At 47.6% G+C, this 27,244-nt stretch overlaps 1 protein-coding gene and 1 pseudogene across 3 annotated transcripts; one reads left to right on the plus strand and one right to left on the minus strand.

Moving 5' to 3' along the window:
* The first annotated feature begins 2,632 nt into the window (after positions 1-2,632).
* On the plus strand, positions 2,633-26,929 carry NYX (nyctalopin). Of its 3 annotated transcripts, none has more exons than XM_054472705.1 (3): positions 2,633-2,806; positions 3,139-3,216; positions 24,764-26,929. In XM_054472705.1, the coding sequence occupies exons 2-3, from the start codon at positions 3,180-3,182 to the stop codon at positions 26,170-26,172; spliced, it is 1,446 nt and encodes a 481-aa protein (XP_054328680.1). In that variant the 5' UTR covers positions 2,633-2,806; positions 3,139-3,179; the 3' UTR covers positions 26,173-26,929. The 3 variants fall into 3 exon arrangements, with proteins under 3 accessions (XP_054328680.1, XP_054328681.1, XP_054328682.1); XM_054472707.1 differs by lacking the exons at positions 2,633-2,806; positions 3,139-3,216 and adding exons at positions 17,710-17,727; positions 18,720-18,723 and having other exon boundaries at positions 24,764-26,172; XM_054472706.1 differs by having other exon boundaries at positions 2,633-3,216.
* Positions 23,532-24,396, minus strand: LOC129025394 (gem-associated protein 7-like; annotated as a pseudogene).
* Positions 26,930-27,244: the final 315 nt, after the last annotated feature.

Genomic DNA, 27,244 nt, shown 5'->3' on the forward strand with positions numbered 1-27,244 from the left:
AAATGGCGAAACCCCATCTCTGCTAAAAATACAAAAATTAGCCAGGCATGGTGGCCGGCGCCTGTAGTTCCAGCTACTTGGGAGGCTGAGGCAGGAGAATGGCTTGAACCCAGGAGGTGGAGGTTGGCAAAATCATGCATCTTGGGCCATCACTATTTCTCAAGGTCACTTACACACCCCTTCTCCCTCCTCCAGCTCCTTTTATGGGCTACCAATTGCATGATGAGTGAGAGCTAGCATGGGCACAAAACCACCCCAGGAGGGCCAGGTACAGTGGCTCACGCCTGTAATACCAACATTTTGGGAGGCTGAGGTGAGTGGATCATTTGATGTCGGGAGTTCGAGACCAACTTGGCTAGCATGGTGAAACCTCATCTTTACTAAAAATACAAAAAAAATTAGCCGGGTGTGGTGGTACTCCCCTGTAGTCCCAGCTATTCAGGAGGCTGAGGCAGGAGAATTGCTTGAACCTGGGAGGCAGAGGTTGCAGTGAGCCGAGATCACACCACTGCACTCCAGCCTGGGGGACAGAGTAAGGCTCCGTCTGAAAAACAAAAACAAAAAAATCCCTCCCCCAGCAGCCCACGAGTGGCTGGAGTAGGCTCTGAAAGGGCCAGCCTTTCTCCTGTCTTGATCTTTAAGTTTCTCCCAGGGGAAGTCAGTCAATCACATTTCCTGTAACAACCCTGGGCCACCTGCTTTTCTCCCTGCAGCAAGGTTTTGATTAAGGGCTGTTTATCCTCCCAAGCTGGTGGTACCAGCTCACCTGGTGGATGGGCTCCTTCCTTTTTATGCCAAGAGTCTCTGATGCCTCCTTATTTTCCACTAGGGAGAAATGTTTCAGTTCACAGGTGGAGAAGAAGGTCTTCCTTAGTGGGATCCCAGTGCCAGAGCACCAGGCCCACTGGCCTGGAGAAGATTGAAGGCAAGGTTGACCCAATAAGCTACGAACAAAGGTTGTGGGTGCAGACAGGTTGGCTCTTACAGTCAAGATTCAGCCTCTGGACTGCTGCTGGGGGAGTGGGGGCTTCGTTGGGCTAAGGCTTGGCGTGATGGCTACAGGGACACCTCCGACACTGGTGGTCACAATGAGAGGGCTGCCCATTGCTCTCATCTAATAAGTGAGGCAAGTCCAACCCTGGGGATAGAGATGTCAGTTGAGAGGCCTCCCCCACCCACATCCCTACCCCATCCCTAGTATTCTCTTCTTTCCAGCATGTTAGACAAGTTCAGCCACATTTTGGCTTTCAAGGCTCAAATGGAAGAAAACAAATATTCCCCAGGGCACAGTGGCCTGAGATGCCTAGATTCACATCCAGAACCCTTTCTGTGGGAAGGGAACTCCTGGCTTCCTCTCATCAACACTGGCTCACCAAGTCCTGCGTGGCCAGAACTTGGCAGGTTGCCATGGATACCTGGAAGTCCTGTCCCAGCAGACAGCAGAGGCTTGCTGGGGCCAGGAGAATGTGGGGGCACCTGAACTGCTGGCCAGAAGGGCTAGATAAACAGGCCCCTCTGCCACCCTCATTTTGATCAGACTCCCTCCACCAGTCTCCTAAAACAGGGCTTTCCAAACTTTACCAGGCACAGGAATCCCCCTCTCCGCCGACCTAGTTAAAATGCAGATGCTGGCTGGGCGCGGTGGCTCACGCCTGTAATCCCAACACTTTGGGAGGCTGAGGTGGGTGGATCACAAGGTCAAGAGATCAAGATCATCCTGGCTAACATGGTGAAACCCCGTCTCTACTAAAAATACAAAAAATTAGCTGGGCATGGTGTAGTCCCAGCTACTCAGGAAGCTGAGGCAGGGGAATTGCTTGAACCCGGAAGGTGGAGGTTGCAGTGAGCCAAGATTGTGCCACTGCACTCCAGCCTGGGCGACAGAGTGAGACTCCGTCTCAAAAAAAAAAAAAAAAAAAAAAAAAAAAATGCAGATGCTGATTCAACAGGTCTGGGGCGGGGGCAGAAGGCGCTGAGATTCTGTTTTCCTAACCAGCTCTCAGGTACTGCTGCTGGTCCACCGGCCACACTGAGTAGCCAGGGCCTAAACTGAGTCCTGGAGGGTTTCAGAAACCTCAGCCAGATTCCGAAGGTCCCATTCCTGGACCCACTGCCTTAGGCCACCACTACCAGCCCTAACCCCAATGGGAACCTCTAGCCTTCTTGTAGTGGAAGGACTCTCTCTCCAGTCCGTTTTTGTATCATTCACCATCAACCACTTCAAAGAAAGGAAATCAGCAGCCTGCATTTTGGGGAAACATTTTAAGCTGTCCTGTCCCTTCTCCAGCTCTCCAAGTTATATAATGCGTCCTTGTTGAAAATGCTGATAATGCTATTTGGGTGGCAGGAAGCCAATTTCAGGCTACATATTGCTTGGGGCTGGGGCTGGGGTCAGGGAACGGGGCAGGGTCTGGGGAAGGTTTAAGGAGAGAAAGGGGCCAGGCAGATGGAGAGAGGACAGGAGGGCCAGGGTGGTCAAGGCCCCGGGGATAAATCCGATTGGTATGTCAGCAAAATCTGTCACTGGCTTTAGTGATTCGAAAGGCAGACACATTCTTTCATCTCTGTTAATCCTCATCTGATACAGAGGATTTTCCTGCCATTAAATCTGGAGAAAGAAAAATAAGCACTCAAACCTGCACAAGCAACTATTCCTCTTCACCCCTTGCTCCCATCCCCCAACCCCCACCTTTACTTCTCTCTCAAACCATTTTTAGCATCTGTGGCTGCTTGACTTGGGAGATGGATGGGCTGAGGGAGTGGAGGGGCACCTCAGAGGAGCGGGACCAGGCAGACTCCCAGGACGGTAAGCAACATTTGAGGACCATTCACTAACGCTTCTCTGCAGGGGTTTCCTCTCCATCCATTTCCTTGCTGGGTTGTCAGTGATGCCATCTGAGTTGCTGTCAGGGCTGTAGCCTGACAAAGGGTTTCCTAATAGATCCAAGCTGTCCATTTGCGGGGAGCTTCTGATTGCCTGTTGTTACTGGTTTCTCTTAGCCCAACACTAGGATCATTAAGAAGGAAGGAATGTGAGGAAGAAAGAAAGGCAGGGCATTCAGGAGGAAGTGTGGAGGCATGGGAGGGTTCTCATGGGGCCCTCCTGGGCACTGGGTAACCTGTCCTTTCTCCCCTCAGGTAGGGATCCCACGGCTGGGTGGTCCTAAGCCACTGGGTGGATGAAAGGCCGAGGGATGCTGGTCCTGCTTCTGCATGGTGAGTTCTCCTGCTGGTGGGTGCAGGGGTTGGGAAGAGGGGTGGAAGCCACAGAGCTTCTGCCCAAAGAGTCTTTAAAGTGGCTTCTGGGACAGCGGTATCTGGACACTTCTGATCAGGTTTCACTGACCCTGTGATCGTGGGGGAGGGGATAGAGAAAGCAAGAAAACAGCAGGTGGTGGGGATTTTTGTTTGCTAAAAACAAAACTCCTGAGCCGAATATATGAAATAGTCCTCTTGGTGATTTTCTTATTCTAATTTCAGATATGAATTCATTGGTGTGATAAACAAAAGCTACAGTGCTACGGTGTTTTTTTTTTTTTTTTTTTTGAGATGGAGTGTCGCTTTGTCGTCCAGGCTGGAGTACAGTGGCCCGATCTCGGCTCACTGCAAGCTCCACCTCCCGGGTTCATGCCATTCTCCTGCCTTAGCCTCCCGAGTAGCTGGGACTACAGGCGCCTGCCACCACGCCTGGCTAATTTTTTGTATTTTTAGTAGAGACGGGGTTTCACCGTGTTAGCCAGGATGGTCTCGATCTCCTGACCTCGTGATCTGCCCACCTCGGCCTCCCAAAGTGCTGGGATTACAGGTGTGAGCCACCATACAGTGGTTTTTTCTTTTCTTTTCTTTTCTTTTTTTTTTGAGACAGAGTCTCACTCTCGCCCAAGCTGGGGTACAGTGGCATGGATCTTGGCTCACTGCAACCTCCGCCTCCCGGGTTCAAGTGATTCTCGTGCCTCAGCCTCCTGAGTAGCTGGAACTATAGGCACCTGCCACCACGCCCAGCTAATTTTTTGTATTGTTAGTAAAGACGGGGTTTCGCCATATTGCCCAGGCTGGTCTTGAACTCCTAACCTCAGGTGATCTGCCTGTCTCGGCCTCCCAAAGTGCTGGGATTGCAGGCATGAACCACCGTGCCCGGCCTACAGTGGTTTCTAATCACATTATTTTAAGCTCATTTAGTTAAAAACAAAAGTCCCTTTAAAAAACCACCTTCCTAAAGGAAAAATAAAAAATGAAAAATGCCTTGGAATTATAGGATTATGGATATTGAAGTTATTTTTCAAAGTTTCTTGCTCTGTTATGTGCACTTTAATATACCAAGAAGACTTATTAGGAAATATTTTCCCCGGCTCTAGCTGTTCCAATCTGACTGAGATAGCCCAAGGAAAAATCCTTTAAATTCTTCAGTAAATGATTCTACACAAAGAATCTGTTTTTTTCTGACCCTCAAGTGAATTTAATTATTTGAGATATGATGATCTATGTAATAGACCTCTGTATGTGATGCTGGTAGAGAACATTTTACCAGATCATCTAAAACGGGAGTAATGGAGTTTTCTTCCTCTTTATTCCACCTTTTCAAAAACCGGAACTTGCTCTGTTCAGTCAACCAACAGGCATACACTGTGTGCCTTCAAAACACTCGAGGGATATTTATGAGGGATATAATAGCATGCTCTTTGTCCTTGAGAAAATTCTTTTATAAGAGATTCAATAAATAAGCAATAAAAAAAATTGGAGCAAGGCACATAGAACACTGTGATAAATAGGACATGACTTCCTACCTCGAGGAGGTTCTAAAGAACAGAGGTTGATATTTATATAATTACTAACAGCCAACTTCTTGCCATTCCTCCTACCTTGAAAAAAATATGAAACTTGATTGACTCATTGGGGCACAATGTTTGCTTCCAACAGCCAGTATCATTTTAAACGTGCACCAAAAGCTCTACCGTTCCTCACAGAAAGCAGACAGTATTCATAGCCTGCACACTTCAAAACAGGAACTGTCCCTGCTACAGAAACCCGAAATATATCCAGACTTCTTGTGACAAGTTGGAGAGCTCAGCGGTGACATCATTTGCTAACAATAGATGCACTTAAAATTAATGACCATCTCCACATCCCCTGGCACTTTAATTTAAAACACACTCTAGCAAGCACAGAGAATATTTCTCTGACTGCGAGTCACAAGCAATACGGACAATATGTTCCCGAGAAGCAGGCAGGGATAGTGCTCTACCTCCTTGGCCAGAAAAAAAAATGACCAAGTGAGCCTCACAAAACAAGACCTTGGAGAAATCAGAAGTGGCTTGCAGCAGGGAAATTTGGGGCAAGAGAAATTCTCCTCTGGACACACAGGGCTCCTGGAAGTGCCCCACTTCTCAGATGCATAAGTGCAAATACCTCCACCTCCTCCCCCCATGTTAACCCCTGGGGTCTTCCCGCTGTTCACAGCATAATATCTGAACCCCTTAACTTCCTTTACAGGGTCTTTCACATGTGACTTCCTCTACACTGAGTCTTCAAAGAGAGTCAGGGGTTGTGTGTTTGTGTTTTTTTTGTGTGTTTCTTTTGAGACAGGGTCTCGCTCTGTTGCCCAGGCTGGAGTGCAGTGGCATGATCTCGGCTCACTGCAACCTCTGCCTCCTGGGTTCAAGTGATTCTCATGCCTCAGTCTCCAGAGTAGTTGGGATGCGCCACCACCACACCTGGCTAATTTTTGTGTGTTTAGTAGAGATGGGGTTTCACCATGTTGGCTAGGCTGGTCTTGAACTCATGGCCTCAAGTGATCTGCCTGCCTTGGCCTTCCAAAGTGCTGGGATTACAGGTGTGAGCCACCGTGCCCCACCAAGATTTGCATTTTAAAGGAAGTCTATAGGAAAATAAAATCACAATGAGATGCCACTCACACAACTAGAATGGCTACTTTTTTTTTTTTTTTTTGAGACAGGGTCTCCCTCTGTCGACCAGGCTGAAGTGCAGTGGTACTATCTCGACTCACTGCAACCTCTGCCTCCTGGGTTCAAGTGATTCTCGTGCCTCAGCCTCCTGAGTAGCTGGGATTGCTGGCGTGAGCCACCACACCTGGCTAATATATATATATATATATACTTTTTTTTTTTTGGTATTTTTAGTAGAGAGGGGGTTTTGCCATGTTGGCCAGGCTGGTCTTGAACTCCTGACCTCAAGTGATCTGCCCACCTCGGCCTCCCAAAGTGCTGGGATTACAGGTGTGAGCCACTGCGCCCAGTCATAATTTTTGCATTTTTAGTAGAGATGGGGTTTTGCCACGTTGGCCAGGCTGGTCTCAAACTCCTGGCCTCAAGTGACAGGCTCAAGTGAGGCTGCCTCGGCCTCCCAAAGTGCTGGGATTAGAGGTGTGAGCCACGATGCCCAGCCAAGAATGGCTACAATTTAAAACACTGACAACACCAAATGTTGGTGAGGATGTGGAGTAACTGGAACTCCCATACATTGCTGCTGGGAATGTATAATGGTGCAACCATTTTGAAGAACTGTTTGGTAGTTTCTTAGAAAGTGAAATACATACTTATCATATAACTCAGCCATCCCACTACTAGATAAATGAGAAACAAAAACACATGTCACAGCTTTGGTCACGATAGGCTGAAACTAGAAGCAATGCAAATGTCCATCAACAGGTGAGTGAATAAACAAATTGAGGCACCTCTATCCAGGGAAATACTGCTCAGCAATAGAAAGGAATGATCAACTGATATTCATGACCACATGGATGAACTTTACAGAAGGTTGTGCAAAATAAGCATTTGATTTCATTTCCTTTTGAGACAGAGTCTTGCTCTGTTGCCCAGGCTGGAGTGCAGTGGCGTGATCTCGGCTCACTGCAACCTCCGCCTCCCAGGTTCACGTGATTCTCGTGCCTCAGCCTCCTGAGTAGCTGGGATTACAGGTGCCCCCCACCATGCTCTGCTAATTTTTGTATTTTTAATAGGCATGGGGTTTTGTCATGTTGGCCAGGCTGTTTTCGAACTCCTGACCTCAGGTGATCCACCTGTCTTGGCCTCCCAAAGTGCTGGGATTGCAGGCGTGAACCACTGCACCCAGCCTTGATTTCATTTCTGTAAAGTTCTAAAACAGGCAAAACTAATCTATAGTTCAGAAAGCAGGTCAGTGGTTGCCTGGAGCCAGGGGTGGGAAAAGGACTGAAGTCAAAGGAGCCTGAGGAAACTTTCTGGGTGGTAGAAATGTTTTAAGTCTTTTTGCTGTCGCTGTTGTTGTTGTTGTTCTGAGACAGGGTCTTGCTCTGTTGCCCAGGCTGGAGTGTAGTGGTGCGATTATGGCTCACTGCAGCTTCAACCTCCTGGGCTCAAAGGATCCTCCCACCTCAGCTTCCCGAGCAGCTGGGACCAAATGTGCACCACCATGCCTGGCTAATTTTTGTTTTTTGTTGTAGAGATGGGGTTTCGCCATGTTGCCCTGGCTGGTCTCGAACTCGTGACCTCAAACAATTCTCCTGCCTCGGCCTCCCAAAGTGCTGGGTGCCCGGCCAGAAATATTCTAAGTCTTGATTGGGGTGGTGGTTACACAGGCATGTGTACATTTATTATACTTACTGAACTGCATGCTTAAAATGGGTACATTTTATTGTAAGTAAAGTATACCTTAATCAACTTGATTTAAAAGAAAAAAAGAAGGCTGGAGGGAGAGAGTGGCTGTATCAGAAGCAGAAAAAATCCTTCACTGTCCACAGTCAGGCACTGTGGTATGTCAGGCAACATGTATGTGAGATTCATCAACATTATTACGTGGATTAGAGTAGTTTTTTCCTTTTGAATGCCTAGTAATATTCATTTGTACAGATTGAATAGTTAGTTTATCCATTCCCCTATTGTCGGGCATTTGTTTCCAGTTTGAGGTGATTGTTAATATTTAGGCCTGGAGGCCTTTCTGGGGCCTTGCGTTCTTCTCCTTAGATGGGACAGATATTCATCTTCGCGTTTCACCAGGCCTGCGAGGCTACCAGCAGACCACCCCTCTGGAAACATTGATTTCTCCATCCCTTATGACTCGCATTAGCCAGCAAAACTGCAGTTCAAATCCTTTCTTTCCTGTCACAAAAGGTACCTGCATGGGGTGAAAACCAAGTTCTGGGGTCACAGGAGGCCAGAGGCCATGGCATGGTCTCCGCCACCGCACTTCTGTTTCCTCCAGCTAGTCTTGTTTTGAAGATCCAGCATTGGGTTTTGGTCCGAGGAGCCACTTGGTAGCATTTGCCAAGAATGGAAGGAGAATGATTTCTAGAGCCAAGGTAGCTAAATAGATTTTGCTGAAACCAGAAATTTGACCATATTTTCCCTTGCTATTTTTGGTTTCATAAGGCTCAAGTTCTTTTAAAACAATGAGAATAAAGAAACATTCCAATCTCAGTCTGTGGTTGGAAACACCAAGTAGCTGTTCTCCTAGCAAACCTCAAGGTGGGAAAGCACATATTTGAAAAGCCGAGGGCTTAGGAAAGAGAAACTGCTCAGATGGTCTGCATTAGACCTCATTATGTGGGTGCCTAAGGCTGGCCATCCCTGCCTCCTTGCAGCTCAGGGGCTGGCCAGGACACCCGATAGGGACACACAAGCAGGGAGCCATTTCTGGTGTTTATTTTCCCAGATTCAGGGACACCTTGTAACATTTTTAAAAAACTGAAGGAAAATTCACACAAGATAAAATTAACCATTAACTATCTTATTTTCTTCTTTTTTTTGAGATAGAGTCTTGCTCTGTCGCCCAGGCTGGAGTGCAGTGGTGCGATCTCTGTTCACTGCAACCTCCGCCTCCCAGGTTCAAGCTATTCTCATGCCTCAGCCTCCCGAGTAGCTGGGACTACAGGCATGCACCGCCATGCCCAGCTAATTTTTATATTTTTAGTAGAGACAGGGTTTTGCCATGTTGGCCAGGCTGGTCTCAAACTCCTGACCTCAGGTGATCCACCCGCCTTGGCCTCCCAAAGTGCTGGGATTACAGGCATGGGCCACTGCACCCAGCCCATTAACCATCTTAAAATGTACAATTTGGTGGCATCTGGCACATTGTCAGTGTTGTGCAACCATCGCCTCTACCTAGTTCCAAGACATTTTAGTCTCCCCAAAAGGAAACCCAATGTCTATTAAGCAGTCACTCCCCATTCTTCCCTCTCCTCAGCCCCTGACAACCATTAATCTACTTTGTGTCTTTATGGATTGGCATATTCAGGACATTTCCTATAAAGGGAATCATAAAGTATGTGGCATTGTATGACTGGCTTCTGTCACTCAGTATGTTTCGGAGATCCATCCATGTTGTAGCATGTGTCAGTCCTTCATTCCTTTTTTTGTTTGTTTTTGAGACAGGGTCTTGCTTTGTCACCCAAGCTGGAATGCGGTGGCAAGATCACAGCTCACTGCAGCCTGGACCTCCCAGGCTCAAGAGATTCTCCTGCCTCAACCCCCCAAGTAGCTGGGACTACAGGCACACTCCGCCAAGCCCAGCTAACTTTTATATTTTTAGTAGAGATGGGGTTTCACCATGTTGCCAAAGCTGGTCTTGAACCCCTGGACTCAAGCAATCTGCCTGCCTTGGCCTCTCAAACTGTTGGGATTATAGGCGTGAGCCACCGTGCCAGGCCTTCATTCCTTTTTAAGTCCAAATAATATTCCGTTGTATAGTTATGCCACATTTGCTTATCCATCCATTGGCTGATGGACATTTGTTTTTCTACCTTGGGCTGTTGTGAATAATGCTGCTGTGAACGTGCATGTGCAACTGTCTCTTTGAGACGTTGCTGTCAATTCCTTTAGGCATATGCCTAGGCATGGAATTGCTAGGTCATATAGTAACTCTACATTACACTTTGTAACTCTTTATATCACACAGATGAATCCCATTTTTATAAAACTGGTGCATCTAGACCCTTGATTTTTGGCTTTGGCTGCATATTGTAATCACCTGTGGAGCTTTAAACATACCAATGCCTGATCCCACCCCTGAAGATTCTGATGTAATTGATCTGATGTATGGCCTGGGCACTGTGAGTTTTCAAAGCTCCACAAGGTGATTCTAATGTTCAGCCCTGGAAATGAACCATCCTAGACTCCAGACTCCTCTTTACAGCCTATCCCTAGTAATAACTTCAGTATTCTGACAACTGGTGTCTTGCTTTCCATTCTAGGGCAGATTTCTACATGGTCCCTTTTTTTTTTTTTTTTTTTTTGGAGATGGAGTCTCACTCTGTCGCCCGAGCTGGAGTGCAGTGGCGTGATCTCAGCTCACTGCAACCTCCACCTCCCGGGTTCAAGCAATTCTTCTGCCTCAGCCTCCGGAGTAGTTGGCACTACAGGTGCATGCCACCATGCCTGAATAATTTTTTGTATTTTCAGTAGAGACAGGGTTCACCATATTGGCCAGGCTGGTCTTGAACTCCTTACCTTGTGATCCACCCACCTCAGCCTCCCAAAGTGCTGGGATTACAGGTGTGAGCCACCGCGCCCGGCTGATCCTTTTTTTTTAAGATGGGGTCTCACTCTGTCACCTAGGCTGGAGCGCAGTGGCACAGGCACAGCTCACTGTAGCCTCGACCTCCTCGGCTCAAGCAATCCTCCCACCTCAGCCTCCCAAGTAGCTAGGAGTACAGGTTGTGCATCACCACGCCTGGCTAATTTTTGTATTTTTTGTAGAGATGAGATCTGGCCATGTTGCCCAGGCTCATCCTGAACTTCTGGGCTCAAGTGATCCTCCCACCTTGGCTTCCCAAAGTGCTGGGATCACAGGCATGAGCCACTGCACCTGGCCTCCACATGGTCTTTGAAGGATTTGTGCCTTAGTGAGGTTTAATCCTGTGACAAGAATGGTTCGTAAGAGCCCACACCTAGCTTGGGCCAGTGTTTTCACAGCTATGTCAAGCAACGAGACACATCTGTCCCCCATAACTGTCTACAAATTACAGATGAGGAAACTGAGAGACAGAGATTGTCTGAGGTTTTTTTTTTTTTTTTTTTTTTCTTTTGAGAGAGTCTCACTCAGTTGCCCAGGCTGGAGTAAAGTGTTGCAATCTCAGCTCACTACAACCTCCGCCTCCTGGATTCAAGTGATTCTCCTGCCTCAGCCTCCTGAGTAGCTGGGATTACAGGCGCCCACCACCATGCCCGGCTAATTTTTTGTATTTTTAGTGGAGACAGGGTTTCACCATGTTGGTCAGGCTGGTCTCGAACTCCTGACCTCAGGTGATCCGCCTGCCTCGGCCTCCCAAAGTGCTGGGATTACAGGCATGAGTCACTGCGCCCAGCCTGAGGATTTTTTTTTTTTAAAGCAGTATGACAGAACAGGGATGAGAGTGTCCTCAGAGTTTATGAGAGAACTAGGTCAAGAGGCTGTGCCCTCGGGGTGAGTATTTTAAGACCGAATGTTCTGGAAAGCCTTGCATGTGAATCCCAGGGTGATGACAGAGGTTGGCTGAGTAGGGACCTGTCATGAGCCCAGGGCAGTCCTGCTACATTTATTTCTCATCTTCCCCTCCCTACCTCAGACTGGGAAAAAAAAGCACTGAAGCCTTTTTCCGATTTCCAGATGGATCCTTCCCCAAAATACCGGTGCAAGAAGAGAAATTGCTAAGCAACTGCCAAATGAGTTTCACCTTCTCTTTTCACAAACTGTAATCTTTATTTTTAATTTGGTAAATGTTTTTCTGGCCAAGGTATTCCCATGGAACCCAGCTCTGAATAGCCAAGGAGATTCGTTTTTGGAATGATCACTGCTGATTCCGGGAGAGGCTATTTTTTCATTTGGATTCAGCAAAACCAGGGATGTCCTAAACAGTCTTTGATTTGATGTTATATATTTCCTGTCAGTGAATGGGGAGCAGTTTCCTTTTGGTTGAGGGGTGCTGCATGGTCCTGAATTTGAGTTGTTTTCTCTGCCAAGGTGAAGAGGTCACTGGCTGGGTGCGGTGGCTCATGCCTGTAATCCCAGCACTTTGGGAGGCTGAGGAGAGCGGATCACTTGACCAGGCGGTTCAAGACCAGCCTGGTCAACATGGTGGAACCCCGTTTCTACTAAAAATACAAAAATTAGTTAGGCGTGATGGTGCATGCCAGTAGTCCCAGCTACTTGGGAGACTAGGCAGGAGAATCGCTTGAACCTGGGAGGCAGAGGTTGCAGTGAGCTGAGATCCTGCCATTGCATCACGTGGTTCTTCAGGAAAAGGAGGAGAGGCCAGGCAGAGATTGCAGTGAGCTGAGATCCTGCCATTGCATCACGTGGTTCTTCAGGAAAAGGAGGAGAGGCCAGGAAGAGGGAGATGGTTCTAGAGAGATTAAGGGAGCCTGTCTGATTCAGGATATTGCTCACGACTCTTGTTGCAAAGCATCTACTCTAGGTCGTTGAAGCCAAGAAGGAGTTTACTTAGGGACATTAGGTATTCTCAGGCTTCCTACTAGAGGCCACACTGCCCAGAGCAATGCCTAAACCAGGACGTGCGCAGCTCCAGCAAAAATCCTGTGGCCACTGCCATTGGTGGCCACACCTGGCAGCTCCAGGGAATCATGTTGGGTACTGGGTGCCAGAAATGCAAGCCTAAAAGCCTCTGCCATCATTCTGGCCAGACATTGGTTTCTGCCTGGTGCCTACTTCTGAATCCAAGTCTTACTGGGTGTCTGATTGACAAAGTTATGTCACATGCCTGAGCCCTAACTGTAAAGGGAGTTGAGAAAGAGGGTTTCCGGCTTCCATCTTGAGGAGGCAGGACTTATGATGTTGGAAATTCTCTAAATGTAGAAAGAGTGCTTAAAAGGTACTCGGGAGCCAGAACACATGCTATGGTCTGAATGTTTCTGACCCCCATTCCCCACCCAATTCATACATTGAACCCAACTCCCCAAGATGATGGTATTAGGAGGTGGCGCCTTTAGGAGGGGATTAGGTCCTGAGAGTGGAGCCCTCATGAATGGAATTAGTACCCTCATAAAAGAGGCCTCAGAAGCCAGGTGTGGTGGCTCATGCCTGTAATCCCAGCACTTTGGGAGGCTGAGGCGGGTGGATCACCTGAGCTCAGGAGTTCATACCAGCATGGGCAACATGGTGAAACCCCATCTCTATTAAAAATACAAAATTACCTGGGCATGGTGGCGCATGCCTGTAATCCCAGCTACTTGGGAGGCTGAGGCAGGAGAATTGCTTGAACCCGGGAGGCGGAGGTTGCAGTGAGCCGAGATCATGCCATTGCACTCCAGGCTTGGGCAACAAGAATGAAACTCCATCTCAAAAAAAAAAAAAAAAAGGCCTCTGAGAGCTCCCTTGCCCCTTCTACCATGTGAGAACACAGTGAGAAGACAACTGTCTATGAACCAAGAAGTGGGCCCTTGGCAGACGCAGAATCTGCCTTGCTCTTGGATTTTCCAGCCTCCAGAACTGTGAGAAATCAATTTCTGTTGTTTGTAAGCCACCGAGTCTACAGTAGTGTGTTATGGCAGCCTGAACTGATTAAGACAATACACCAGCTTCTTCACCTTGCCCTTGGCTCCTGCTCCCCCATAACTTTGACCTGCACATGGCTTTGGTACAAACTCCAGCCTCAAAGCTAGACAGGTTGGTGCTCACATGACCTTACTGACTAGTCATTCAGTGCCTATTCCATTTTCACGGAGAAATAATGAATCTGATTAGCTCTGTTTAGGTCAAAGTGTTCATCTGCGGTGCAAACAGCTGTGGTTGGGAGGAGATGGCAGAGACACATGGGGCTCTGAGTAGGGTATTTTTTTCTTAGAGGCAGTGGCTGGCAATACCTGCTGTCAGACCGTGGAAAATGAAAGCTACAAGGGCTCTCAAGGACCAGGATGTGCAGTGTCTTAGTCTATTTCGTGCTGCTGTAACAATACTAGAGACTGGGCAATTTATAAAGAACAGATATTTATATCTTACATTTCTGGAGGTTGGGAAGTCCAGGATTGAGGGACTCACATCAAGTAAAAGCCTTCCTGCGGCGCCATCCCATGGTAGAAGGTGGAAGTGTGAGAGAGCAAGATGGGGCTGAACCTGCTTTTATAACAAATCTACTTTTGCAATAATGACATTAATCCATTCATGAGAGCAGAGGCCTCACGACCTAACCACCTCTTAAAGAGCCCACCTCTCAACACTACTGCAGTGGGGTTTAAGTCTCCAACACGTGAACTTAGGAGGACATATTCAAACCATAGTATGCAGTTTCTTCAGTTTACAGTTAAAGCAATGAAAGCTCAGAAAGGCTAGGTGTGTGGGGTGGGAGATAGTACAGTATAGTGAAAAACAAACAAAGGTTGGCATCATTTAACCATCCTGAACCTCAGTTTCCTCTTTCATGAGAAGAGAAGAATAATCCTTATCTTGCATGGCTGTCATATTAAATGGAATAATGTCTATGGCAAGCGTATCCCTGAGCAAATTCTTTTTGAAACGGAGTCTCACTCTATTGCCCAGGCTGGTATGCAGTTGTATGATCTTGGCTCACTGCAGCCTCTGCCACCCGGGTCCAAGTGATTCTCCTACCTCAGCCCCTCTCCCCTTGAGTAGCTGGGACTACAGGTGCGTGCCACCATGCTCAGCTAATTTTTGTATTTTTAGTAGAGATGGGGTTTCACCATGTTGGCCAGGCTGGTCTCAAACTCCTGACCTCAAGTGATCCACCCACCTCGGCCTCCCAAAGTGCTGGGATTACAGGCATGAGCCACCACACCCGGCCCTGAGCAAATTCTTATTAAAAGCTGGTTGTTGGCCAGGCGCAGTGGCTCACGTGTGTAATCCCAGCACTTTGGGAGACCAAAGTGGGCGGATCACTTGAGGTCAGGAGTTTGAGACCAGCCTGGCCAACATGGTGAAACCCCGCCTCTACCAAAAATACACAAAAAGTTAGCCGGGTGTGGTGGCAGGTGCCTGTAGTCCCAGCTACTTGGGAGGCTGAGGCAGGAGAATCACTTGAATCCAGGAGGTGGAGGTTGCAGTGAGCTGAGATGGCGCCACTGCACTCCAGACTGGGCAACAGAGGGAGACTCCATCTCAAACAACAACAACAAAGTTCGTTGTTTTAAGAGCAAAAGAAACCCATACAATTTAATTAATTTGAGTAGCATTATACATGTTCATATTACCCAGATAACGTATGTTACCACAGTACCTAAACTATGTCCTGTAGATATCTGCTGTCATTTGGGGGTGCTTCCATCTGTAGGTCTTGTTCTGTTGAGCTGCCCCGAGCCACTCCCAGCAGCTCTGTTCTAGGACTGCACGTAAAAGTCATCATATAGGCTGGCTGTGGTGGCTTATGCCTGTAATCCCAGCACTCTGGGAGGCCGAGGCAGGTGGATCTCCTGAGGTCAGGAGTTGGAGACCAGCCTGACCAACATGGTGAAACTCCATCTCTACTAAAAATACAAAAATTATCTGGGTGTGGTGGTGGGTGCCTGTAATCCCAGCTACTCGGGAGGCTGAGGCAGAAGAATCACTTGAACCCAGGAGGCGGAGGTTGCAGTGAGCTGAGATCACGCCACTGCACTCCAGCCTGGGCAACAGAGCAAGACTCCGTCTTGGGGGGAAAAAAAAGAAAAGAAAAAAGAAAAAAAAAGTCATCGTATAGTATGTTTCTTTTGTGTCAAGTTTCTGTTAACATGTTTTTATTGCTTGTATCAGTAGTTTGTTCCTTTTATTGCTGAGTAGTATTCTACTGTACAAATAAATTATAATTTATTTCTCCATTCTACTGTTGGGTAATTTCTACTTTTTATCAATTATAAATTAACCTCTATGAACATTCTTCTATAGTCTTTTTGTGGACTTTTTTCTTTTTCATTTCTCTTGGGCAAATACCTAGGAGTGGAATTGCTGAGTCACACGATAGGCATATGTTTAGCTTTAATAGATATTGCCAAAGTTTTACAAAGCTATTGAGCTATTTTACACTCCCATTGAGTATGTGAAAGAATCTAGTTGTTCTCCATCCTCATCAACATATGGGGTTATCAGTCTTTTGAATTTTAGTAGAAAATCTCACTGTAGTTTTAATTTGCATTTCTCTGATGGCTAATGATGCTGAGCACCTTTTCATGTGCTTAATGGCCATGTAATATATTCTTTTTCTTTTTTTTTTTTTGAGACAAGGTTTCACTTTGTCACCCAGGCTGGAGTGCTGTGGTGCCATCTCAGCTCACTTCAGCCTCTGCCTCCTGGGTTCAAGCGATTCTCCTGCCTCAGCCTCTTGAGTAGCTGGGATTACAGGCACCCGCTACCACATCCGGCTAATTTTTGTATTTTTAGTGGAGACAGGGTTTTGCCATGTTGGCGGGGCTGTTCTTGAACCCCTGACCTCAAGTGATCCGCCCACCTCGGCCTCCCAAAGTGCTGGGATTCCAGGCGTGAGCCACTGCACCCAGCCTATTCTTTTGTTAAGCATTCAAGTCTTTTATCCATTTTAAAAAAATAAATTTTTAAAAATTTTATTCTTTTTCTTTGCTGGCAAAGTGAAAGCAATCACCCATTTTTACTTAGTTGTCTTTTCATTATTCATTTGTAGGAGTTATTTTTACATTCTGTATAGTCATATATATAACACATACATACATACATACAATTCATATTTAAAGTGTATCCTCATGAAACCATCACCACAATCAAGATAATGAACATATCCATCATCCCCAAGAATCATGCCCCATTATAATCTTTCCCTCCTGCCCTTCTTTGCCTCCCTACTCATCCCCAGGCAACCCCTGATCTTTCTGTTACTATAGATTAGTTTACAGTTTCTAGAATTTTATATAAGTGGAGTCACACAGTATGTATTCTTTTTTTTTTTCGGTCTGGCTCCTTTCACTCAGCAGAATTATCTATCACGTGATTCATCCATGTTGCAGGTATCAATAGTCATTCCTTTTTTTTTGGCAATTTTAACATTATTTTTTTCTCTTTCATTTTTTAAAATTTCCATAGGTTTCTGGGGAACAGGAGGTATTTGGTTACATGAGTAAGTTCTTTAGTGGTGATTTGTGATATTTTGGTGCACTCATCACCTGAGCAACAAACACTGAACCCAAATTATAGTCTTTTATCCCTCACCCCCCTCCCACCCTTTCCCTCTGAGTCCCCAAAATCCATTGTATCATTCTCATGCCTTTGCATCCTTATAGCTTAGCTCCCACTTATGAGTGAGAACGCATGATATTTGGTTTTCCATTCCTGAGTTACTTCACTTAGAATAATAGTCTCCAATCCCATCCAGGTTGCTGTGAATGCCATTAATTTATTCCTTTTTATGGCTGAGTAGTATTCTGTCATATATATACACATATATATACACACATATATACACATATATATACATATATACATATATACACATATATACATATATACACACATATATACATATATACACATATATATACATATATACACATATACATATATACATATATACATATACACATATATACATATATACACATATATACATATATACATATATACACATATATACATATACATATATATGTGTGTGTATATATATATATACCAAAGTTTCTTTATCCACTTGTTAACTGATGGGCATTTGGGCTGGTTCCATATTTTTGCAATTGCGAATTGTGCTGCTATAAACATGTGTGCAAGTATCTTTTTCATATAATGACTTCTTTTCCTCTGAGTAGATACCCAGTAGTGGGATTGCTGGATCAAATGGTAGTTCTACTTTTAGTTCTTTAAGGGATCTCCACACTGTTTTCCATAGTGGTTGTACTAGTTTACATTCCCACCAGCAGTGTAGACGTGTTCCCTGTTCACCACATCCACACCAACATCTATTATTTTTTGATTTTTTGATTATGGCCATTCTTGCGGGAGTAAGGTTGTTTTGCACTGTGGTTTTGATTTGCATTTCTCTGATCATTAATGACGGTGAGTGTTTTTTTCTTTTTTCTTTTTTTCCTGAGACACAGTCTCACTCTGTCGTCCAGGCTGGAGTGCAGTGGTGCGATCTCGGCTCACTGCAACCTCTGCCTCCTGGGTTCAAGCAATTCTCCTGCCTCAGCCTCCTGAGTAGCTGGGATTACAGGCACGGGCCACCACGCCTGGCTAATTTTTGTATTTTTAGCAGAGACGGGATTTCACCATATTGGCCAGGCTAGTCTTGAACTCCTGACCTCGTGATCCACCCGCCTCAGCCTCCCGAAGTGCTGGAATTACAGGCATGAGCCTCTGTACCTGGCCAAGCATTTTTTCATGTTTCTTGGCCATTCGTATATCTTCTTTTGTGAATTATCCAGTAGTCATTGCTTTTGATTGCTGAGTAATATTCCACTGTATGGCTGTATCATTTGTTTGCCCATTCAACTCTTGATGGACGTTTGCACTGTTTCCAGTTTTGGGCTATTAAGAATAAAGCTGCCAAAGTCTTTGTATAGACATACGCTTTTATTTCCCTAGGAGTAGAATGGCTGGATTATAAGGTAGGCATATGTTTAACTTTTAAAGAAACAACCTCATTGTTTCCAATGTGGAAGTCCCATTTTACATTCCACCGGCAGTGTGAGAGAGTCCCACCTGTTCCACATGTTCTCCAACACTTGGCACCTGTTTTAGTCCCTTCAGGCTATTGTATCAAAGTTCCATAAACTGGGTGGCTTATAAGCAACAGAAATGTATTTATCACAATTCTGGAGGCTGGAAGTCCAAGACTGGGGTGCCAGCATGGTTGGGTTCTGGTGATGGCTCTTTTCTGGGCTGCAGGCTGCTGTCTTCCTATAGTATGGCCAGTCTTTCTAATTTTAGCCATTCTAATAGGTGGCTACTTTAATTTGCATCTCCCTAACAACTAATGATGTTGAGCATCTTTTCATGTGCTTATTTATCTTCTGTCTATCTTTTTTTGGTGAAATGTTTCTTCAAATATTTTGCCCATTTATTAATTGGATTATTTTCTTATTGAGTTTTGGGAGTTCTTCATATATTTTAAATACAAGTCTTTAATGAGATATGTGACTTACAAATATTTTCTCAGTCTATTGCCCATCTTTTCATTCACTTTGCAGTGTCTTTGAAAGAGAAGAAGTTTTAAATTTTGATGAAGTCTAGTTTATTATTACTATTTTTAATTTTATGGTTATTGCTTTTTCTTCTCTCTCTTTTTTTTTTTTGTCCCAAGAAATCTTTACCTACCTCTAGGTAACAAAGATACTCTCCTGTGTTATCTCCACGAAGCTTTATAAGTTTTAGTTTTTACATTTAGGTTTACGGTCCATCTAAAATGAATTTTACGTACGGTGTGAGGTAGGTGTTGAGAGTCTTTTTACTTTCCAGGGATTACATTATGCATCCTTGTCGTGGTCTACCTTGAATTAATCTTGTATTGCTTCAAGTATAATGTAAGATCCTTATGAGAGTACAATTCAATTCACCTCCCTTCTCATCCTTCATGTAATTGTTGTCATAGTTTTCATTTACATGTTTTGAACTCCAGAATACATTGTTATTTTTGCTTTAAATAGTCACTTGTCTTTTAAGCACTTAAGGTGAGAAATAGTAGTCTTTTTTTTTTTTTTTTTTTTTTCTGAGATGGAGTTTTGCTCTTGTTGCCCAGGCTGGAGTGCAGTGGTGCGATCTCGGCTCACTGCAACCTCTGCCTCCTGGGTTCAAGCGATTCTCCTGCCTCAGCTTCCCGAGTGGCTGGGACTACAGGCACGTGCCACCACACCCAGCTAATTTTTGTATTTTTAGTAGAGACGGGGTTTCACCATGTTGGCCAGGATAGTCTTGATCTCTTGACCTAGTGATCTGCACGCCTTGGCCTCCCAAAATGCTGGGATTACAGGCATGAGGCACCATGCCTGGCCAGCAAACAATTTTTAAAATAAATGGAGGAATCCTTGCATAGGAAGGCATCATTTAATTCTACAAACATTTATTGAGCCATACAGTGCGCCTGGAACAGTGTTAGCTATTGTGGGGTATAAACATAAGTCATATGACTGAGTGTACTTTTCTTAATTAGAAAGGAGAAGAGAGTAGAATGAAGGACTATTTGTAAAGAAACCTGATGCCTGATGCTTGACCTAGTTGGAAGGGTTGATAGAAAAAGGTTCCGCCTCTTTCCAGCTGAGGCCTGCAGTTAAGGTTATATTATTGGCCCTGTCTCCCTAGCAGGGTGTCTCCCCAGCCCAGCAGCAGCCCTGTTTACAGCCAGGCTCAGCACAGAGCCCAAGAACCTTGCTGGAAGCTTGGTGTCTATCTCAGTTTTTAGGGAGATGGAAAAGCTAAGTCAGGCATCCTCAACATCAGAATGTTGAAGTGGCTCCAGTTTACAACTGAGGGGCTGTTCAAAGGCCTGAGTTCTCTTCAGCTATGTCTGAGAGGGCTGGATCCACTTCTCAGCTGCTTAGAAAACATGGAGTGTCCATAACAGATAACCTGAAAAGACATTGGAAACCAAGCAGAGCTACAGAGGTGGCAGCGAGTGTATTCTACATATCCCTTTTGGGGCCACATCTTCAGGTTCCTGCAGGGACTTGGGTAGGCAAGGCCGGGTAATGTGTACAGAACGGGAGGATGTGAGTGGCAGGCCAGGGGTATTTGCTAGGAATTCGGGAGTAATGATGAGGAGGGGTAGAAATTATGAATCAGTGGGCATATTTACATCTGGGTACTGTTTGCTCTCTTGCAGGAATTTCAGATAGAGCTGCCCCTGACCATGAAATAAACATTGTGCATCTACCATGCTGCCTTTTCCAATGGTCCTCAAGATTGGGCTTGGGGCCTCTGGCTTCCACAGGGTAGCAGGCCACGATGACATTCTACTTTTTTTTTTTTTTTTTTTGAGACGGAGTCTCACTCTGTCACCCAGGCTAGAGTGTAGGGTGCAATCTCGGCTCACTGCAACCTTCGCCTCCTGGGTTCAAGCAATTCTCTTGCCTCAGCCTCCCGAGTAGCTGGGATTATAGGTGCATGCCACCACACCCGGCTAATTTTTGTACTTTCAGTAGAGACAGGGTTTCACCATGTTGGCCAGGCTAGTCTCGAACACCTGACCTTAGGTGATCCACCCGCCTCTGCCTCCCAAAGTGCTGGGATTACAGGCATGAGCCACTGTGCCCAGCCTCATGACATTCTACTTTGCTGCAGGTGGCAAGCCTACTTGTGGGCTTTTGAAGTCTTTATCTGATCCTCCATTCAAATGCTCAAAATGAAAGTAATTTATAAGCAACTTACTCTCCCATGATGATGTAAAAAAGTTTCTAGCAGGCAAGGACTGGTGAATGGAACTTAACTGCAGAGTGTCTATAATTAATTCTTTTGAGATGTGCAAGAAGGTCATTGATTTTATTTAGTATGCTGTCCTTTTGGCTTAATTTTAGTGACTGTTAAAGAAAAAAAAATTGATTGACAGGCTTTTCTTTCATTCCGAATCTCCTGCTCCCTAATTCTCCCTCCTCCTTGAGGCATAATTCACTCAATGGGAGTGTTCAGGAATTGAATTCTTCTGGTGAGAGGAACTATAGTAGCACCAACAGAAATATAACACAAGCCGCATGTTTAAAAATTCTGAGTAGTCACATTAAAAAACGTAAAAAGAAACAGTTAACATTAATTTTAATATTTTATTTAACCCAATATATCTAAAATACCATTGTAACATGTAATCAGTATAAAAATCATTGATGCAGCTGGGTGTGGTGGCTCACACCTGTAATCCCAGCACTTCGGGAGGCCGAGGCGGGCGGATCAACTGAGGTCAGGTGTTTGAGACCAGCCTGGCCAATATGGCAAAACTCTGTCTCTACTAAAAATACAAAAATTAGCCGGGTGTGGTGGCACATGCCTGTAATCCCAGCTACTCGGGTGGCTGAGGCAGAAGAATCACTTGAACCTGGGAGGCAGAGGTTGCAGTGAGCCGAGATAGCGCCATTGCACTCCAGCCTGGCAACAGAGTGAGGACTCTGTCTCAAAAAAAAAAAAAAAATCATTGATGCAGTATTTTACTCTTTTTAAGTCTTTGAAATCTTCTATATGCATAGCACATCTCAATTTGGGTTGGCCACATTTCAAATGCTCAGTAGCCCATGGGGCTAGTGGCTACTGTATTGGACAGCGCAGGTCTAGGGTGTAGGCTACAGCGATGCCCTTGGAGCTCCCCCAGGGCCTGCAGACAACAAACCCTCAAGGCCACATTCTAGTGTTCCCCGACCAAACTGAGGGTGGGGCTGCTATTTCCCACGGCCCAATAATGAGATGCAGATGAACTGGGAAAGGAGGGAGTTTTTATTTCTGTAACTGGTTACAGGCAAAAGGCCTGGAAAATATCTCTAGACCAACTCAAAATTACGAAGTTTTCCAGAGCTTATATACCTTCTTTTTTTTTTTTTTTGAGATGGAGTTTCACTCTTTTCACCCAGGCTGGAGTGCAATGGCACTAACTCAGCTCACTGCAATCTCCACTTCCCGGGTTCAAGCAATTCTCCTGCCTCAGCTTTCTGAGTAGTTGGGATTACAGGTACCCACCACCATGCCCGGCTAATTTTTGTATTTTTAGTAGAGGCGGGGTTTCACCATGTTGGCCAGGCTAGTCTTGAACTCCTCACCTCAAGTGATCTGCCCGCCTCGGCCTCTCGAAGTGCTGGGATTACAGGTGTGAGCCACCGCACCTGGCCCAGAGTTTATATACCTTCTAAGCTATATGTCTACGTGTAAGTGTGCATTCATCTAAAGACATGTGATTAACTTATTTTAATCTATAACTAAAATCTGAGTTTTGAAGACCTTCCTCTGGAGCCTCAGTAAATTTACTTAATCTAGATGGGTCCAGGTGCTGGGGTGATTACCCTTATTTTGTCTCCTGCTAAATCATGGAGGTTTGGGGAGTTCCTCCAGATCCCCAATAAACTTGTTTGTGGAGGTCTGGGGAGTTTAGACCCCCAGTAAAACTTGTTTAATCCTAAATGGGTCCTGTTAAGAATTATTTCATAATCTTGTCATGCTTTAAGGCCCAGGAAAGGCTTGGGCAAAACTCTTGGTGGGCTTTTGTTACCTTCCAGCCTTTGTATAAGGGCACTGGCTTATTTATATATGTATATATACACATATATATATAATTTTTTTTTTCCTGGGGTAACTGGTTCTTTAGCAGGAGGGGAGCACTGGGGAGTATCTTCAGGGTGGCTGAACTTTGCAACCTCTTTAATAAACAACTTCCCCCTGTGCAGTTTGTCCTCCTTTATCACCACACCCCGATGCCCCGGTATTCAGGAAATGGCATCAGGCCCATATTTCCGTAGAGTTCAGAGTTCTGTGAGGTAGAGCATTCCTTCCAATGGGATCTTAGAATTCTTAGAGTTGCAGAATTTTACTGACTAGACTCAGGAGGTCTCAGGAGTCCAGACTTCCTTAAAGCTTGGCTCAAAATTCCAAGGGAGCTCATAACTCCATGGGGCCCAGAGTTCCTGGCTCGGGAACATTGGGAGGCCTGGGATACAGTGGCTTAGCCTCAAGCAAAAAGGTGAACAATATCTTTATGGCTTGAAGGTATACGAAATGTCACTACATCGGAACAGTGCCTCTGCTTGCACACCTATGGGAGTCTGTAGCTGTGACATGTAGAAGTTGGCCACATCCATGTCGGTGGCTCCAAAGTGGGTAGCCACACGCACACCCTCGTGCAATGTGAAGCTCACCTGATGACTCACCATGGCCAGCAGGCTGCGGAGGTAACGCTACCGAAGGGCGGCTCGGGCCCGCTGCTCCCGGGATTCCAAGGATTCTTGAGCTATGGGACACTCCTGGATTTCAAGAACCTCTGGCTACAGGGGGGCTCTGCGTCCATCAGGGGCAAAGCCACGGCTGAGACCATCAGGGCCTCAGGGCAGCCAGAGCACAGGCACGGGAAAGGTCACTGGAGCCTGCAATGTCTTGGCGAGGTCCGTGGCTACTGTGGGCGCCCCCACTTCCGCCGGCAGCCCGCAGTAGAGGCCGGCCCCGAGCCGCGGAGCCTGGGTTCCGCCTGCGCCACTGCCACCAACCCACGTGGTCACGGGCACTTTTATTTATTTATTTATTTATTTATTTATTTTTGATACGGAGTCTCACTCTGTCGCCCAGGCTAGAGTGCTGTGGCGTGATCTCAGCTCACTGGAACCTCCGCTTCCCGGGTTCAAGGGATTCTCGTGCTTCAGCCTCCCAAGTAGGTGGGATTACAGGACCCCGTCACCACGCCCGGCTAATTTTTGTATTTTTAGTAGAGACAGAGTTTCACCATGTTGCTCAGGCTGGTGTGAACTCCTGAGCTCAGGTGATCCGCCCGCCTCGGCCTCCCAAAGTGCTGGGATTACAGGCGTGAGCCACTGCGACCGGCCAGCTTTTAATATTTAACTTAACCATTCAGTCAGTGCCGAAACGGTAGTTATGGAGGCCTGCGTTAGTGAGTCCTGGCCTGCCACACTAGGAGCACACAAGTAGTGGTACAGGCAGGAGGGAGTTTAGAACGGGGTCAGCTGCAGGGATTGCAGCTGGGTTTTGCTGATTAAGGTAACCGGAAAGCAAAGGAGCGGGTGTCTTAGGCGGATAAACCCGTGTGAGGCCGCGGAGGTGGGAAGAGGCCGTGTGCCTGACACAAGATAACTCAGTGGAGGGCCTGCATCCTGCTGCCCCGGCAGGCAGGATTTTTCCTGGGGTGACCTTTGGCTGACGGTTGCTCCTTTTTTCTCTTTCTGCTCCTTCCCGACTCCCCACCACCCTGTCCCCGCAGCGGTGGTCCTCGGCCTGCCCAGCGCCCGGGCCGTGGGGGCCTGCGCCCGCGCTTGTCCCGCCGCCTGCGCCTGCAGCACCGTGGAGCGCGGCTGCTCGGTGCGCTGCGACCGCGCGGGCCTCCTGCGGGTGCCGGCCGAGCTCCCGTGCGAGGCGGTCTCCATCGACCTGGACCGGAACGGCCTGCGCTTCCTGGGCGAGCGGGCCTTCGGCACGCTGCCGTCCCTGCGCCGCCTGTCGCTGCGCCACAACAACCTGTCCTTCATCACGCCCGGCGCCTTCAAGGGCCTGCCGCGCCTGGCTGAGCTGCGCCTGGCGCACAACGGCGACCTGCGCTACCTGCACGCGCGCACCTTCGCGGCGCTCGGCCGCCTGCGCCGCCTGGACCTAGCCGCCTGCCGCCTCTTCAGCGTGCCCGAGCGCCTCCTGGCGGAACTGCCGGCCCTGCGCGAGCTCGCCGCCTTCGACAACCTGTTCCGCCGCGTGCCGGGCGCGCTGCGCGGCCTGGCCAACCTGACGCACGCGCACCTGGAGCGCGGCCGCATCGAGGCGGTGGCCTCCAGCTCGCTGCAGGGCCTGCGCCGCCTGCGCTCGCTCAGCCTGCAGGCCAACCGCGTCCGTGTCGTGCACGCTGGCGCCTTCGGAGACTGTGGCGTCCTGGAGCATCTGCTGCTCAACGACAACCTGCTGGCCGAGCTCCCGGCCGACGCCTTCCGCGGCCTGCGGCGCCTGCGCTCGCTCAACCTGGGTGGCAACGCGCTGGACCGCGTGGTGCGCGCCTGGTTCGCTGACCTGGCCGAGCTCGAGCTGCTCTACTTGGACCGCAACAGCATCGCCTTCGTGGAGGAGGGCGCCTTCCAGAACCTCTCGGGCCTCCTCGCCCTGCACCTGAACGGCAACCGCCTCACCGTGCTCGCCTGGGCCGCCTTCCAGCCCGGCTTCTTCCTGGGCCGCCTCTTCCTCTTCCGCAACCCGTGGTGCTGCGACTGCCGCCTGGAGTGGCTGAGGGACTGGATGGAGGGCTCCGGACGTGTCACCGACGTGCCGTGCGCCTCCCCCGGCTCCGTGGCCGGCCTGGACCTCAGCCAGGTGACCTTCGGGCGCTCCTCCAATGGCCTCTGTGTGGACCCCGAGGAGCTGAACCTCACCACGTCCAGTCCAGGCCCGTCCCCAGAACCAGCGGCCACCACCGTGAGCAGGTTCAGCAGCCTCCTCTCCAAGCTGCTGGCCCCGAGGGTCGCGGTGGAGGAGGCGGCCAACACCACTGGGGGGCTGGCCAACGCCTCCCTGTCCGACAGCCTCTCCTCCCGTGGGGTGGGAGGCGCGAGCCGGCAGCCCTGGTTTCTCCTCGCCTCTTGTCTCCTGCCCAGCGTGGCCCAGCACGTGGTGTTTGGCCTGCAGATGGACTGACCTGGCCAGAGGGGGGAAAGTTTGCATAACTGGGCTTGAGTGTGTTTGTGGTAAGGGGAGAGGAGCCGGGATGGGGAGCAGAGGTGAAAATCCCAGTGGAGGGTGGAAGGAACCGTTTGCCTCCAGTGGTGGCCCCAGGGAGAAAACAGGGACCTGCCACTTGAGGGGGAGGATGGTATGGATTTCTGCTTTTGTCACACGGGCATCCATTGGAAAAGAGAAGCAAGAATGAACGTGGGCCCTCGGGTGGGAAGACTAGGAATCGGAAGCTTCTAGGGCTTCACATCCCTTCCCCTCCCCTCCCCTTCCCCTTCCCCTCATCTTCCAGGCAACAGTGCCTGCAAGGCCTGAATTAGAGAGACTTCCATTGGTTAAGTAGTTAAGAGCCGTCCCATTTCTCCTGGCGGGGTAACCCATTATACCGAAGTCCTTTGTTTTCTACCATAATCCTCCTCCTCCAATCCAGGGGCCTGAAAACACTAGGATTCAGGAAGGTAGGGAGGACGTGAGAGAAGGGAGATGGGAGAGAGACTTAAGACAAAGGGTGGCGGTGGTTCCTGGGGTCTGAGATGTGTTAAGAGGCGTTTAAAACAAAGATCCAGTTCATTTATTCCACAATTATTCCCAGGGCTGGCCCTAGCCACAAAGGAACTTTAGGGCAGGGTAGGGAAAAAAGGGGCAGCAGGGGGTGTGTTTGTGGACAAATAAATTTGTAAAGTCCGAGGATTTAAAAAAAAAAGGTTAAACCGGTTTCTCTACTGCTGGACTTTTCAGAGTCTTTCATATGCTAACATTCATTGTGAATCTCCCAAGAGGCCACACAATCCTTTTTTCTTAGCGTTTTGTGGGATGAATGTCCGGAAGACACAGAGAGCGGGGCAGGGAGGCTCCAGCTTGGATGATTCCATTAGGTGTGGAAATTATTATGGGCTGCACACTTCGGGGCTAACGGCCAAGAGGGAAGGAGGCAGCCAGTAGCTGGGAAAGGGGATTTAGAGATTTCTCAGGTTGGGAGTTGGCCAGCTATATTCCCCCAGGCTTAACTGCAAGGGCAAAGGCGAGCCAGGCCTGC

This window comes from Pongo pygmaeus, chromosome X, assembly GCF_028885625.2.
Source record: "Pongo pygmaeus isolate AG05252 chromosome X, NHGRI_mPonPyg2-v2.0_pri, whole genome shotgun sequence".
Taxonomy (NCBI): domain Eukaryota; kingdom Metazoa; phylum Chordata; class Mammalia; order Primates; family Hominidae; genus Pongo; species Pongo pygmaeus.